This window comes from Salmo salar, chromosome ssa20, assembly GCF_905237065.1.
Source record: "Salmo salar chromosome ssa20, Ssal_v3.1, whole genome shotgun sequence".
Classification (NCBI taxonomy): domain Eukaryota; kingdom Metazoa; phylum Chordata; class Actinopteri; order Salmoniformes; family Salmonidae; genus Salmo; species Salmo salar.
The window spans coordinates 10,214,523-10,230,581 of NC_059461.1; the positions used below are offsets into that span (position 1 = coordinate 10,214,523).

General features: G+C 41.3%; 1 protein-coding gene across 1 annotated transcript; it reads left to right on the forward strand.

Moving 5' to 3' along the window:
* Positions 1–62: 62 nt before the first annotated feature.
* On the forward strand, positions 63–14,568 carry LOC106580271 (interferon-inducible GTPase 5). Its single transcript, XM_014161092.2, has 2 exons — positions 63–746; positions 13,043–14,568. The coding sequence occupies exons 1-2, from the start codon at positions 173–175 to the stop codon at positions 13,669–13,671; spliced, it is 1,203 nt and encodes a 400-aa protein (XP_014016567.2). The 5' UTR covers positions 63–172; the 3' UTR covers positions 13,672–14,568.
* The last annotated feature ends 1,491 nt before the right edge of the window (positions 14,569–16,059 follow it).

Here is a 16,059-nt window from a genome sequence, read left to right on the forward strand (position 1 = left end):
CCAGTTAATGGTGTACTTGTTATTTAACTTGTGTGTGTGTGTGTGTTTGTTGGCATGTGGGCATGTTCTAAGACTGCATTACCATATATATATACTGTGGCATATCCTGTTGTTCCTAGTCTCACCATTGTCAAACATACATTCACTTGCATTTATTGGAAATACGATTGCCATGAATAGCATTATGGAGAATATTGATGACAAAGAACTTTCATTAGTACAAAGAGAGATTGAAGAAGCATTGAAGAACAACAACTTGACCACAGCTGCAGGCAAAATTCAAGATTATTTGAAGGAGATTAATAATGTGGAGCTGAATATTGCTGTCACAGGAGAGACAGGCTCTGGTAAATCTACCTTTGTCAATGCATTCAGAGGCATGAAGGATAATGATGACGGCGCTGCTCCAACTGGTGTGGTGGAAACCACCATGGATGCAAACGCTTACCCCCACCCAAAATACCCAAATATGCAAGTTTGGGATCTCCCTGGTATTGGCACCGCTACCTTCAAACCAGAAGAGTACCTTCAGAAAGTTGAATTCGATCGCTTTGATTTCTTCATCATAGTCTCATCAGAGCGATTCAGAGCCAATGACATTTCTCTGGCCAAGGAGATCCAGAAGATGAAGAAGAAGTTCTACTTTGTTCGCTCCAAGATTGATAACGACATTAGGGCTGAGGGGAGAAAAGAGAAGTTTGACAAGGCTAAGACACTGGAAACAATCAGACAATACTGCATCAAAGGTTTGTCTACACACTGACTATGTACATTACCAGTAAACATTTTGGAGACCTACATATTCAAGGGGTTTTCTTTATTTTTACTATTTTCTACATGTTGTTGAATAATGGTGAAGACATCAAAACTATGAAATAACACTTATGGAATCATATAGTAAACAAAAGTGTTAAATCAAAATATATTTTCAATGTGAAATTCTTCAAAGCAGCCACCCTTTGCCTTGATGACAGCTTTGCACACTCTTGGCATTCTCTCAAACAGATTCATGAGGTAGTCACCTGGAATGCATTTCAACTAACAGGTGTGCCTTGTTAAATGTATATTTGTGGAATTTCTTTCCTTAATGTGTTTGAGCAATCAGTTGTGTTGTGACAAGGTAGGGGTGGTATACAAAAGATTGCCCTATTTGGTAAAAGACCAAGACCAACTATGGCAAGGACAGGTCAAATAAGCAAAGAGAAATGACAGTCCATCATTACTTTAAGACATGGTCGGTCAATGCGGGAAATTTCAAGAACTTTGAAAGTTTCTTCAGGTGCAGTCGCAAAAAACGTCAAGCGCTATAATGAAACTGTCTCTCTTTACATTTACTTTTTACATTTTAGTCATTTAGCAGACACTCTTATCCAGAGCGACTTACAGTAGTGAATACATACATTTCATTTTCATTTCATGCATTTTTTTTGTTTTGTTTTTTGTACTGGCCCCCCGTGGGAATCGAACCCACAACCCTGCCATTGCACACACCATGCTGGCGTTGCAAACACCATGCTCTACCAACTGAGCCACAGGGAAGGAACCGCCACAGGAAAGGAAGACCCAGAGTTATGTAATGGGTGTGTGTCGGTGGCAGGGAAGTCAGGCGCAGGAAAACGAACTTGGTATAAACTGAGTCGTTTAACCTCTCTAGGGTAGGGGGCAGTATTTGCACGGCCGGATAAAAAAACGTACCCGATTTAATCTGGTTATTACTACTGCCCAGAAACTAGAATATGCATATAATTATTGGCTTTGGATAGAAAACACCCTAAAGTTTCTGATCCATAGTTATGTTCAAATATCCTCTGTTTTGTTTGTGCGTTCAAGACACTATCCGAAGGGTGATGCGCCCGACGCGTTTCGTGACAAAACATTTCTAAATATTCCATTACCGTACTTCGAAGCATTTCAACCGCTGTTTAAAATCAATTTTTATGCAATTTTTCTCGTAAAAAAGCGATAATATTCCGACCCTGTTTTCGTTCAAACACGAAAGAATAAAAACATGGTGTTGCCTCGTGCACGCGCCTCCAGTCTCATTGTTCTCTGATCGAACACTATCCAAATGCGCTACTGTTTTTCAGCCAGGGGCTCCAAAGGCATCATTCACCGTTTTGCCGCCTTCTGAGAGCCTATGGGAGCCGTAGGAAGTGTCACGTTACAGCAGAGATCCTCAGTTTTCAATAAAGAGAGTGTAGAAGGCCAAGAAATGGTCAGAGAGGGCACTTCCTGTAAGGAATCTTCTCAGGTTTTGGCCTGCCAAATTAGTTCTGTTATACTCACAGACACCATTCAAACAGTTTTAGAAACTTTAGGGTGTTTTCTATCCAAAGCTAATAATTATATGCATATTCTAGTTTCTGGGCAGTAGTAATAACCAGATTAAATCGGGTTCTTTTTTTATCCGGCCGTGAAAATACTGCCTCCTATCCATAACAGGTTAACGAGAGTCTTGTCTTTAAAATGGTGTAAAATAGTCATATGTTTGAGAAATTGAAGTAATAGCATTTCTAAGGTATTTGAATAACGCGCCACGGGATTCCACTGGCTGTTGAGTAGGTGTGACGATTTCGTCCCACATACCCTAGAGAGGTTAATAAGTGCTCATAAAACTCCAAAAACCAAAATATACCAAAAATAATATAAATAGGTACAAAACCCGTCGCACACCGACACGACTTGCACATAACATACAATAAAACAATCTCCGACAAGGACTTGAGGGGAAGCAGAGGGTTAAATACACAACATGTAATTGATGGGATTGGAACCAGGTGTGAAGGAAGAAAAGACAAAATCCAATGGAAAATGAAAAATGGATCAGTGATGGCTAGAAGGTCGGTGACACAGACCACCGAACACCGCCCAAACAAGGAGAGGGACTGACTTCGGCGGAAGTCGTGACAAGTTACCTCTGCTGCAGAGAAGTTCATTAGAGTTACCAGCCTCAGAAATTGATGCACAAATAAATGCTTTACAGAGTTCAAGAAACAGACACATCTCAACATCAACTGTTCAGAGGAGACTGCGTGAATCAGGCCTTCATGGTTGAATTGCTGCAAAGAAACAACTACTAAAGGACACCAATAATAAGAAGTGACTTGCTTGGGCCAAGAAACACGAGCAATGGACATTAGACCGGTGGAAATCTGTCCTTTGTTCTGGAGTCCAAATTGGAGATTTTTGGTTCCAACCGCCGTGTCTTTTTGGAATGCAGAGTAGGTGAAGGGATGGTTTCTACATGTGTGATTCCCACCATGAAGCATGGAGGAGGAGGTGTGATGGTGTGGAGGTGCTGTGCTGATGACACTGTCTGTGATTTATTTAGAATTCAAGGCACACTTAAAACTTCTTTGGGCAAGGCATCCCGCTTGCCGGACAACCTCCGGTGAAAGTGTCTTATATTGGTTGAAAGCTTAAATTCTTGTTAATCTAACTGCACTGTACCCCTAAACTTTATTTCAACAAGTCAGAGAACGTTTCAATGTAATCCTCAGTTACCCTAAAATGTAATTAAACTATAATATTTCATACAGAAAGAAGTATGTTCAATAGGAAAACGATATTAGCAGGTGCGTGTCCTCTTCGTCATTCGCGCATACACGAATGTCCAAGTCAGGGGTTCCTGTAGTAAAACTCACGTCTTACTCGTTTTGAAAGAAACAAGCCTGAAACCTTGAACAAGGACTACTGAGACCCAGTGGAAGCCATAGGAATTGCATACTGGGAGCTAGATTACATTTTTTCACTATACGTTTCATTGGAAGAACATGGGCTCTTTTCTTTGGATTTTCTCCTACCATATCTATTTTGTTAAAGTCTCCAACATAATTTTAACACTTCTACAAACTTAAAAGTGTTGTCGTTCCAATGGTACCAATTATATGCATTTCCTGGCTTCAGGGCCTGAGCAACAGGCAGTTTACTTTGGGCACGTCAGTCAGGCGGAAATTGAGAAAAAAGGACCCTAGCCCAAACAAAATTAACGAGCATGGCTACCACAGTATTCTGCAGCAATAATATGCCACCCATCTGGTTTGCACTTAGTCGGACTATCATTTGTTTTTCAACAGGACAATGACCTAACACTTCTCCAGGCTGTCTATTTGCCAAGAAGGAGAGTGAATTAAAATGACGCCGGAGCAGAAGGCAGTATGTGCCCCCAACCGATTGTGTTTTTTTGTTTGTTTATCTGTGTTTGTAACTTATTTTTTTGTACATAATGTTGCCGCTACCATCTCTTATGACCGAAAATAACTTCTAGACATCAGGACTGCGATTACTCACCACGGACTAGCAGAATCCTTTTTCTTCATTCACGACTCTGACGAGCCTGAGGAGGAGGATGTACGGCTCCCTCGGGAAAAGGCCCCGACCCCAGTAATCTGCATGAAGAGGAGGCGGAGAAAAAGAGGCCGAAGGGCGGGCTGCCTTCTGAGGAGTAGGCAGTGATCAAATAAACCCCCACTCCCCCCAATTCTGCTCACAAACATGCAACCATTGGACAATAAAATGGACGAGTTACTGGGTAGATTAACCTACCAACGGGACATTTAAACTGTAACATCTTATGCTTCCCGGAGTCGTGGTTGAACGACGACAATATCAACATACAGCTGGCTGGTTATACGATGTTCCGGCAGGATAGAACAGCAGCGTCTGGTAAGACAAGGGGCGGCGGTCTATGTATTTTTGTAAACAGCTGGTGCACGATATCTAAGGATGTCTCGAGCCATTGCTCGCCTGAGGTAGAGTTTCTCATGATAAGCTGCAGACCACATTACCTACCGAGAGAGTTCTCATCTATATTCTTTGTAGCTGTTTATATACAACCACAGTCAGAGGCTGGCACCAAGAAATCATTGAATGAGCTGTATTCCGCCATAAGCAAACAAGAAAACGCTCACCAATAGATGGTCCTCCTAGTAGCCGGGGACTTTAATGCAGCTAAACTTAAATCAGTTTTACCTAATTAATATCAACATGTTAAATGTGCAACCTGAGGGAAAAGAACTCTGGACCACCTATACTCCACACACAGAGATGCATACAAAGCTCTCCCTCGCCCTCCATTTGGCAAATCTGACCATAATTCTGTCCTCCTGATTCCTGCTTACAAGCAAAATTGAAAGCAGGAAGCCTCAGTGACTAGATCAATAAAAAAGTGGTCAGATGAAGCAGATGCTAAGCTACAGTACTGTTTTGTTAGCATAGACTGGATTTTGTTCAGGGATTCCTCCAATGGCATTGAGGAGTACACCACATCTGTCATTGGCTTCATCAATAAGGACATCGATGACGTCGTCCCCACAGTGACCGTACGTACATACCCCAACCAGAAATCATGGATTACAGGCAGCATCCGCACTGAGCTAAAGGCCAGAGCTGCCGCTTTCAAGGAGCGGGACTCTAACCTGGAAGCTTATAAGAAATCCCGCTATGCCATCCAATGAACCATCAAACAGGCAAAGCATCAATACAGGACTAAGATCGAGTCTTATCACACCGGCTCTGACACTCGTCAGATGTGGCAAAGCCTGCAAACCATTACAGACTTCAAAGGGAAGCACAATAGCCCCAACAGATCCACAGATGATGCAGGCTCTATTGCACTCCACACTGCCCTTTCCCACCTGGACAGAAGGAACACCTATGTGAGAATGCTATTCATTGACTACAGCTCAGCATTCAGCACCACAGTGACCTCAAAGCTCATCAATAAGCTAAGGACCCTGGGACTAAACATCTCCCTCTGCAACTGGATCTTGGACTTTCTGACGGGCCGCCCTCAGGTGGTAAGGGTAGGTAACAACACATCCGCCACGCTGATCCTCAACACACGTTCCCCTCAGGGGTGCGTGATCAGCCCCATCCTGTACTCTCTGTTCACTCAAGACTGCACGGCCTGACACGACTCCAACACCATCATTACATTTGCAGATGACACAACAGTGGTAGGCCTGATCACCGACAACAACGAGACAGCCTATAGGGAGGAGGTCAGAGACCTCGCTGTGTTGTGCCAGGACAACAACCTCTCCCTCAAAGTGATCAAGACAAAGGAGATGATTGTGGAGGACTGAGCACGCCTACATTCACACCGACAGGGCTGCAGTGAAGCAAGTTGAGAGCTTCAAGTTCCTTGGGGTCCACATCACCAACAAACTAACATGGTCCAAGCACACCATGACAGTCGTGAAGCGGGCACAACAAAACCTATTCCCCCTCAGGAGACTGAAACGATTTCTCATGGGTCCTCAGATCCTCAAAAGGTTCTACAGCTGCACCATTGAGAGCATCCTGACTGGTTGCATCACTGCCTGGTATGGCAACTGCTTGGCCTCCGACCACAAGGCACTACAGAGGATAGTGCGAATGGCCCAGTACATTACTGGCTCCAAGTTTCCTGCCATCCAGGACCTCTATACCAGGTGGTGTCAGGGGAAGGCCCTGAAAATTGTCAGACTCCAGCCTCCCTAGTCATAGACTGTTCTTTCTGCTACCACACGTCAAGCGGTACCGGAGCGCCAAGTCTAGGTCCAAGAGGCTTCTAAACAGCATCTACCCCCAAGCCATAAGACTCCTGAACATCTAGTCAAAATGCTACACAGACTATTCACATTACCCTCCCTACACTCTCCGAAACACAGCCACTCTCTGTTAACCTGTTAGGGCTAGGAGGCAGTATTGACACGGCTGGATAAAAAACGTACCCGATTTAATCTGGTTACTACTCCTGCCCAGTAACTAGAATATGCATATAATTATTGACTTTGGATAGAAAACACTCCAAAGTTTCTAAAACTGTTTGAATGGTGTCTGTGAGTATAACAGAACTCAAATGGCAGGTCAAAACCTGAGAGATTCCTTTACAGGAAGTGGCCTGTCTGACCATTTATTGTCTTTCTTTGACATCTTATTCCATTACAAAGGATCTCTGCGGTAACGTGACACTTCCCACGGCTCCAATAGGCTCTCAGAGCCCGGGAAAAACCTGAATGTCGTCATTCCAGCCCCAGGCTGAAACACATTATCGCCTTTCTCAAGTGGCCGATCAAGGGACTGTGGGCTTAGGCGCGTGCACAGGCAGCCCCCGTCTTTGTGTTTTTTCCTCTGTTTACCGAAAAAGGAGATTCCCGGTCGGAATATTATCGCTTTTTTACGAGATAAATTGCATAAAAATTGATTTTAAACAGCGGTTGACATGCTTCGAAGTACGGTAATGGAATATTTAGAATTTTTTTGTCACGAATTGCGCCATGCGCGCGACCCTGATTTACCATTTCGGATAGTTTCTGGAACGCACGAACAAAACGCCGCTATTTGGATATAACGATGGATTATTTGGGACCAAACCAACATTTGTTAATGAATTAGAAGTCCTGGGAGTGCATTCTGACAAAGACAACAAAGGTAATACAATTTTTGTTATAGTAAATCTGATTTTGGTGAAGGCTAAACTTGCCGGGTGTCTAAATAGCTAGCCCGTGATGGCTGGGCTATGTACTTAGAATATTGCAAAATGTGCTTTCACCAAAAAGCTATTTTAAAATCGGACATATCGAGTGCATAGAGGAGTTCTGTATCTATAATTCTTAAAATAATTGTTATGCTTTTTGTGAACGTTTATCGTGAGTAATTTAGTAAATTGTTAGTAAATTCCCCGGAAGTTTGCGGGGGGTATGCTAGTTCTGAACGTCACATGCTAATGTAAAAAGCTATTTTTTGATATAAATATGAACTTGATTGAACAAAACATGCATGTATTGTATAACATAATGTCCTAGGTGTGTCATCTGATGAAGATCATCAAAGGTTAGTGCTGCATTTAGCTGTCTTCTGGGTTTTTGTGACATTATATGCTAGCTTGAAAAATGGGTGTCTGATTATTTCTGGCTGGGTACTCTGCTGACATAATCTAATGTTTTGCTTTCGTTGTAAAGCCTTTTTGAAATCGGACAGTGTGGTTAGATTAACGAGAGTCTTGTCTTTAAATAGCTGTAAAATAGTCATATGTTTGAGAAATTGAAGTAATAGGATTTTTAAGGTATTTGAAAATCGCGCCACTGGATTACACTGGCTGTTACGTAGGTGGGACGATTACGTCCCGCCTAGCCCAGAGAGGTTTTAACATCCATAAATAGTCACTTTAATTGAATCTACAGTGCCTTGCGAAAGTATTCGGCCCCCTTGAACTTTTTGACCTTTTGCCACATTTCAGGCATCAAACATAAAGATATAAAACTGTAATGTTTTGTGAGGAATCAACAACAAGTGGGACACAATTATGAAGTGGAACGAAATTTATTGGATATTTCAAACTTTTTTAACAAATAAAAACGGAAAAATTGCCCGTGCAAAATTATTCAGCCCCTTTACTTTCAGTGCAGCAAACTCTCTCCAGATGTTCAGTGAGGATCTCTGAATGATCCAATGTTGACCTAAATGACTAATGATGATAAATAGAATCCACCTGTGTGTAATCAAGTCTCCGTATAAATGCACCTGCTCTGTGATAGTCTCAGAGGTCCGTTTAAAGCGCAGAGAGCATCATGAAGAACAAGGAACACACCAGACAGGTCCGAGATACTGTTGTGGAGAAGTTTAAAGCCGGATTTGGCAACAATGCAAAACGTTATGTTTGGCGTAAAAGCAACACAGCTCATCACCCTGAACACCTCATCCCCACTGTCAAACATGGTGGTGGCAGCATCATGGTTTGGGCCTGCTTTTCTTCAGCAGGGGCAGGGAAGATGGTTAAAATTGATGGGAAGATGGATGGAGCCAAATACAGAACCATTCTGGAAGAAAACCTGATGGAGTCTGCAAAAGACCTGAGACTGGGACGGAGATTTGTCTTCCAACAAGACAATGAGCTGTTTTGCAAGGAGGAATGGGCAAAAATGTCAGTCTCTCGATGTGCAAAACTGATAGAGACATACCCCAGGCAACTTACAGCTGTAATCGCAGCAAAAGGTGGCGCTACAAAGTATTAACTTAAGGGGGCTGAATAATTTTGCACGCCCAATTTTTCAGTTTTTTATTTGTTAAAAAAGTTTGAAATATCCAATAAATTTCGTTCCACTTCATGATTGTGTCCCACTTGTTGTTGATTCTTCACAAAAAATTACAGTATTATATCTTTATGTTTGAAGCCTGAAATGTGGCAAAAGGTCGAAAAGTTCAAGGGGGCCGAATACTTTCGCAAGGCACTGTACATGCAGTTGAAGTTGGAAGTTTACAAACACCTTAGCCAAATTCATTTAAACTCCGTTTTTCACAATTCCTGACATATAAACCTAGTAAAAATTCCCTGTCTTAGGTCAGGTAGGATCACAACTTTATTTTAAGAATATGAAATGTCAGAAAAATAGAGAAAATGATTTATTTCAGCTTTTATTTCTTTCATCACATTCCCAGAAGTTTACATACACTCAATTAGTATTTGGTAGCATTGCCTTTAAATTGTTTAACTTGGATCAAATGTTTCGGGTAGCTTTCCACAAGCTTCCCACAATCAGTTGGGGGTATTTTGGCCCATTCTTCCTGACAGAGCCAGTGTAACTGAGTCAGGTTTGTACGCCTCCTTGCTCGCAAACACTTTTTCAGTTCAACCCACACATTTCTATAGGATTGAGGTCAGGGGTTTGTGATGGCCACTCAAATACCTTGACTTTGTTGTCCTTAAGTCATTTTGCCAAAACTTTGGAAGTATGCTTGGAAGACCCTTTTGCGACCAAGCTTTAACTTCTTGACTGATGTCTTGAGATGATGCTTCAATATATCCACATCATTTTCCTCCCTCATGATGCCATCTATTTTGTGAAGTGCACCAGTCCCTCCTGCAGCAAAGCACCCCCACAACATGACGCTGCCTCCCCCGTGCTTCACGGTTGGGATGGTGTTCTTCGGCTTGCATGCCTCCTGCTTTTTCCTCCAAACATAACAATGGTCATTATGGCCAAACAGTTCTATTGTTGTTTCATAGGACCAGAGGACATTTCTCCAAAAAGTATGATCTTTGTCCCCATGTGCAGTTGCAAACCGTAGTCTGCCTTTTGTTGGCAGTTTTGGAGCAGTGGCTTCTTCCTTGATGAGCGGCCTTTCAGGTTATGTCGATATAGGACTCGTTTTACTGTGGATATAGATACTTTTGAACCTGTTTCCTTCAGCATCTTCACAAGGTCCTTTGCTGTTGTTCTGGGATTGATTTGCACCAAAGTACGTTCATCTGTAGGAGACAGAATGCGTCTCCTTCCTGAGCGGTATGACGGCTGCGTGGTCCCATGGTCTTTATAATTGCGTACTATTGTTTGTACAGATGAACATGGTACTTTCAGGCATTTGGAAATTGCTCCCAAGGATGAGCCATACTTGTGGAGGTCTACAATTGTTTTTCTGAGGTCTTGGCTGATTGTTTTTGATTTTCCCATGATGTCAAGCAAAGAGGCACTGAGTTTGAAGGTAGGCCTTGAAATAAATCCACAGGTACACCTCCAATTGGAGGTTTGGCCTATCAGAAGCCTTTAAAGCCGTGTCATCATTTTCTGGAATTTTCCAAGCTGTTTAAAGGCACAGTCAACTTAGTGTATGTAAACTTCTGACCCACTGGAATTTGTGATACAGTGAATTATAAGTGAAATAATCTGTCTGTCAACAACTGTTGGAGAAATTACCTTATGTCATGCACAAAGTAGATGTCCTAACCGACTTGCCAAAACTATAGTTTGTTAACAAGAAATTTGTGGAGTGGTTGACAAACGAGTTGTAATGACTCCAACCTAAGTGTATGTAAACTTCCGACTTCAACTGTACATGTACATACTACCTCAACTAACCTGTTCCCCCGAACATTGACACTGTACCGGCACCCCCCTGTATATATTGTTAGTTTTTTACTGCTCCTCTTTAATTACTTGTTACTTTTACCTCTTATTCTTAGCCGTGTTTTTTTTAACTGCACTGTCGGTTAGTGGCTCATAAATCTTCTTAGGGATAGGCATCCTGTTAATGGGACAGTTGTAAAACATGCAGCGACCTTGTGTCACGATCGCAGATATTAGAGAAACAACAAATGTCGGTACATAAGTGTCTTATATTGGCTGAAAGCTTAAATTATTTGTAATATAACTGCACTGTCCAATTTACAGTAGCTATTACTGTGAAAAAATGCCATGCTATTGTTTGAAGAGAGCTCCTAACAACAAAACACTTTTTTCTCTGTGATGGGTTTGATAAATTCACCTCTGAAGGTGAAATGTATACTTACATTCTGAAATCTTGCACTGATTTAGCATCCAAAGGGTCCCAGAGATAACATGAAGTGTCATTTTGTTAGATAAAATCCTTTTTCATATCCTAAAAAGGTCCATGTTGCATGCACGATCAATTTTGTATTTCCACTCGTTCAATTTGCAAAGAAAGGAATCTGTGAAAATCTAACCCTAAATGTTGTTTCAACCAGTCAAATCACGTTTGTATGTATTCCCCAGAGATCCTAGAACGTAACCAGACTTCACTACATCATTAGAGGTGTAGTATATCCTATAGGACACCAAGTTGCATCCTATAGGACACCATTGCATGCCAATGACGCGGGCGGTCTTCACTTGATCGACTAACTTTCTCAAACAAGCACCAATCGGGGTCAAACAAAGCTAGCTAGATAGCCAATGAGCTGGGCTTTATGGCAGTGTCAGGTAACCCCGTACCTGTCACAAAATGTAGCTGCTAACCTTGTGTGACAGAAAACCTTTTCCTTTTGGACAAAAATTATATGAACATGGAGAGTTATGAAGTTATGAAAACTGGGTGTATTGCAAATGTTGAACTTATAATATGGCTATTAATACTGAAAAAGGTAAGTCAAAATCCAAGTATATAGATTTGATGATATTCTAGCAGAAAAATGTAATGTGAAAGTGAATGTCTCCTTCAAGACTTCACACTTAATGTCATGTAGTTGGCTCATACTTCAAGTTAACCGTCTGAAACTTTGCACGTACACTGCTGCCATCTTGTGGACACCATCAGAATTACAAACAGAGTGATGGCTTGATGTGGGACCTTTCTGTTGCATTTCAAAGATGGTAGTATAAAATGTATTTTAAACTATCGTTTTTTTCTTTGCATTTTCTTCTACCAGATCTATTGTGTTATATTCTCCTACATTCAATTCACATTTGCACAAACGTCATAGTGTTTCCTTTCAAATGGTACCAAAAATATGCATATCCTTGCTTCAGGGCCTGAGCTACAGGCAGTTAGATTTGGGTATGTCATTTTAGGCAAAAATTTAAAAAAAGGGGTCTGTCCCAAGCATTTCACTGTAAGGTGTATTCGGTGCATGTGAAATCAAATCAAAGTTTATTTGTCACGTGCGCCGAATACAACAGTGAAATGCTTACTTACAGGCTCTAACCAATAGTGCAAAAAAGGTATTAGGTGAACAATAGGTAAGTAAAGAAATAAAATCACCAGTAAAAAGACAGTGAAAATGTGTCACCTGCAGAGCCTTGCTAAAAAAATGTGTCTAATAAAATGTGATTTGATGGAGTGCTGCATTAGATGACCTGGCCTCCACAAATCACCCGAACTGAACTAAATTGAGATGGTTTGGGATGAGTCGGACTGCAGAGTGAAGGAAAAGCATCCAACAGGTGCTCAGCATATGTGGGAATTCCTTCAAGAAAAGGATTCCAGGTGAAGCTGGTTGAGAGAATGCCAAGAGTGTGCAAAGCTGTCATCAAGGCAAAGGGTGGCTACTTTGAAGAATCTCAAATAGAAAATATATTTTGATTTGTTTAACACTTTTTTGGTTACTATGTGATTCCATATGTCTTATTTCATAGTTTTGATGTATTCACTATTGTTCTACAATGTAGAAAAAAATATAAAAATGAATGAGTAGGTGTGTCCAATCTTTTGACTGGTACTGTATATTAATGTGTTCTACTGCTAAACAAATACAAACAGAATTTGTTTTTTCATATTCTAGTTACTGTGTTTGTATTTAACTATACTTTGTTTTGTTCCTCAGGGCTTGAGGATCAGGGTCTGGGCTCTCCTAAGGTCTTTCTCATCTCCGGTTTTGACTTAGGTCTCTACGATTTCCCTGACCTGGAGGAGACAATGGAGATAGAGCTTCCTGACCACAAGAGGCATGTACTACTGTTGTCCATCCCTAATATAACCCTGAAAATCAACAAGAGGAAGAAGGAGGCTTTCAAAACCAACATGTGGAGACTAGCTATTTTATCTGGCACTGTGGCAGCAATACCTTTGCCAGGCCTTTCCATTGCTGTAGATGTAAGCATATTGGTATTTGAGATCCAGAGGTACTATCATGCTTTCGGTCTTGATGATGAGTCCCTGCAGAGCCTTGCTAACAGAATGAATGTGTCGGTGAAGGAGCTGAAAGCAGTCCTCAAGTCACCTCTGAACCCAAAAAAAATAAACAAAGATGTGATTGTCAAGTTGCTTCAAAGTGCAGCTCTAACAGCGGTGACGATGGCTGAGTTCCTGTTAAGTAGCGTTCCTGCTTTCGGCAGCATTGCTGCAGCAGGGATTTCCTTTAGTACAACCTACTACATGTTGAGGAAGTGTCTAAATGAGCTGGCTGATGATGGACACAATGTTCTGATGACGGCACTGATGGCCAATGAGTGAGATAATGTTCAAGGTTGAATTGCAATCTAGATCTGTGTTTGCATTCTTTCTTGAACACTTTCTTGAACACTATCTTCAAACAAGGAAATGCAATCAAGGAAATACAGTTAAAAGTAGATAACTAAATTATGCAGCTTGAATATAAATGTACAAATCAAATGTAATTGATCAACGGGACATTAAGTTCACAATGGTTTTAATATAGGCAAGCATGATTTAATGGCGTGGGTTGTCTTCGCTGCATTCTGATACCTACTGACTTCCACACTTAACAGCCTGAGCCAAGACGCAGAGAGATTGATGGGAGTAGCACTTGAGACGCCAGTCACTGAGTAGACTGATGGTCAGCCACTGATGGTCAGCCAGTAAATGTACAAGTCAAATGTAATTGATTAATGGGACAGTAAGGTCACAATAGTTTTAAAATAGGCTAGCATGATATAATCTTACTGCATTAGAGGAAAAATTCATATTGGGATCTTTTGACTCATAGTAAATTACTCTGAAAATACAGTATATACTCCAAAAATATACATCAGATTTTACCATTTAACTTCAGTATAATCTATGTAATCCTAGACTTTTGAGACCCAAATCGGATGTGATTTGAAACTACATGCTATTTAAACGTTGCTCCCTCTAGAAAGTGGATTTGAAAATAATCCTAGTTTAGAATGAATCAATGTTAATCGTCCAATATATTGTATAAGTTGTGGTTCTACATGATAACATCAAAACAAAATAAATGATTGTCCAGTTCCCTAGGTGGTATCTCCTTAATCTCTGCTTTTTCTTTATTTAAAATGCATTCTGTAATCTCAGTGAATGCACATTGTAACTGTGATTACATTATCATGACATTCTCTTATAATGATAAAAATAAACGTTTATAATGTACAACAAAGGTGCTTGATTTTAGTCCTGTATTTATGCTTTGCCTGTTTAATGGTTCATCCGATGGCATAGCGAAATTTCTTATATGTGTCTGGATTAGTATACCACTCTTTGAAAGCGGCAGCTCTGTTTGGGATATGTACATAGAGTCACTGTGGGGACAACGTCGTGGATGCAGTTATTGATGAAACTGGTGGCTGAGGTGATATACTCCTCAAGCCATTGGATGAATCACAAAACATATTCCAGTTTGTGCTAGCAAAACAATCCTGTAGCGGAGTATCCGTGTTATGTTACCACTTCCTGCTTTGGTTTTTGCTTGTAAGCAGGAATCAGGAGGATATAATTATGGTCAGATTTGCCAAATGGAGGGCGAGGGAGAGCTTTGCATGCGTGTCTGTGCGTGGAGTAAAGGTGGTCTAGAGTTTTTTTCCCCCTCTGGTTGCACATGTGACATGCTGGTAGAAATGAGGTAAAACGGATTTAAGTTTGAATGCATTAAAGTCCCCAGCCACTAGGAGTGCCACTTCTGGATGAGCATTTTCTTGTTTGCTTATGGCCTTATACAGTGCGGTGTTAGTGCCAGCATCTGTTTGTGGTGGTAAATAGACGGCTACGAAAAATATAGATAACTCTCTTGATAGATAGTGTGGTCTACTGCCTATCGTGAGGTACTCCACCTCAGGTGAGCAATACCTCGAGACTTCCTTAATATTAGACATTGCGCACCTGCTGTTATTGACAAATAAACACACACTCCCACCCCTCGTCTCACCAGACATAGCTGTTCTGTCCTGCCGATGCATGGAAAACCCAGCCAACTGTATATTATCCGTATCTTTGTTCAGCCACAACTCGGTGAAATATAAGATATTTCAGTTTTTAATGTCCCGTTGGTATGATAGTCTCGAACGGAGATCATCCAGTTTATTGTCCAGTGATTACACGTTGGCCAATAGAACAAATGGTAGAGTAGGGTTACCCACTCGCCGACTAATTCTCACAAGGCACCTCAATATCTGCCCCCTGTATTTACGTCTTTTCTTCATGCGAATTATGGGGATTTTGGACCTGGTCTCGAAGAAGCAGTATATCCTTCGCATCGGACTCATTAAAGAAAATAGGCCGGCGAGTGTTGACCGTTTAACAGTCTGATGGCCTCGAAATAGAAGCTGTTTTTCAGTTTCAAATGAATGGTAAATAATGTATTGAGTTACTTTTGTTGTAAATAAGAATATAATGTTTCTAATCACTTCTACATTCATGTGGATGCTACCATGATTACAGATTATCCTGAATGAATCGTGAATAATGATTAGTGAGAAAGGGTCAAAGATCATATTCCCAACACATGCTAACCTGAGGGCCTGTTGTCCGGACCTCTGGCAGTCTCTATGGGGGTGCCACAAGGTTCAATTCTCGGGCCGACTCTCTTCTCTGTATACATCAATGATGTCGCTCTTGCTGCTGGTGATTCTCTGATCCACCTCTACG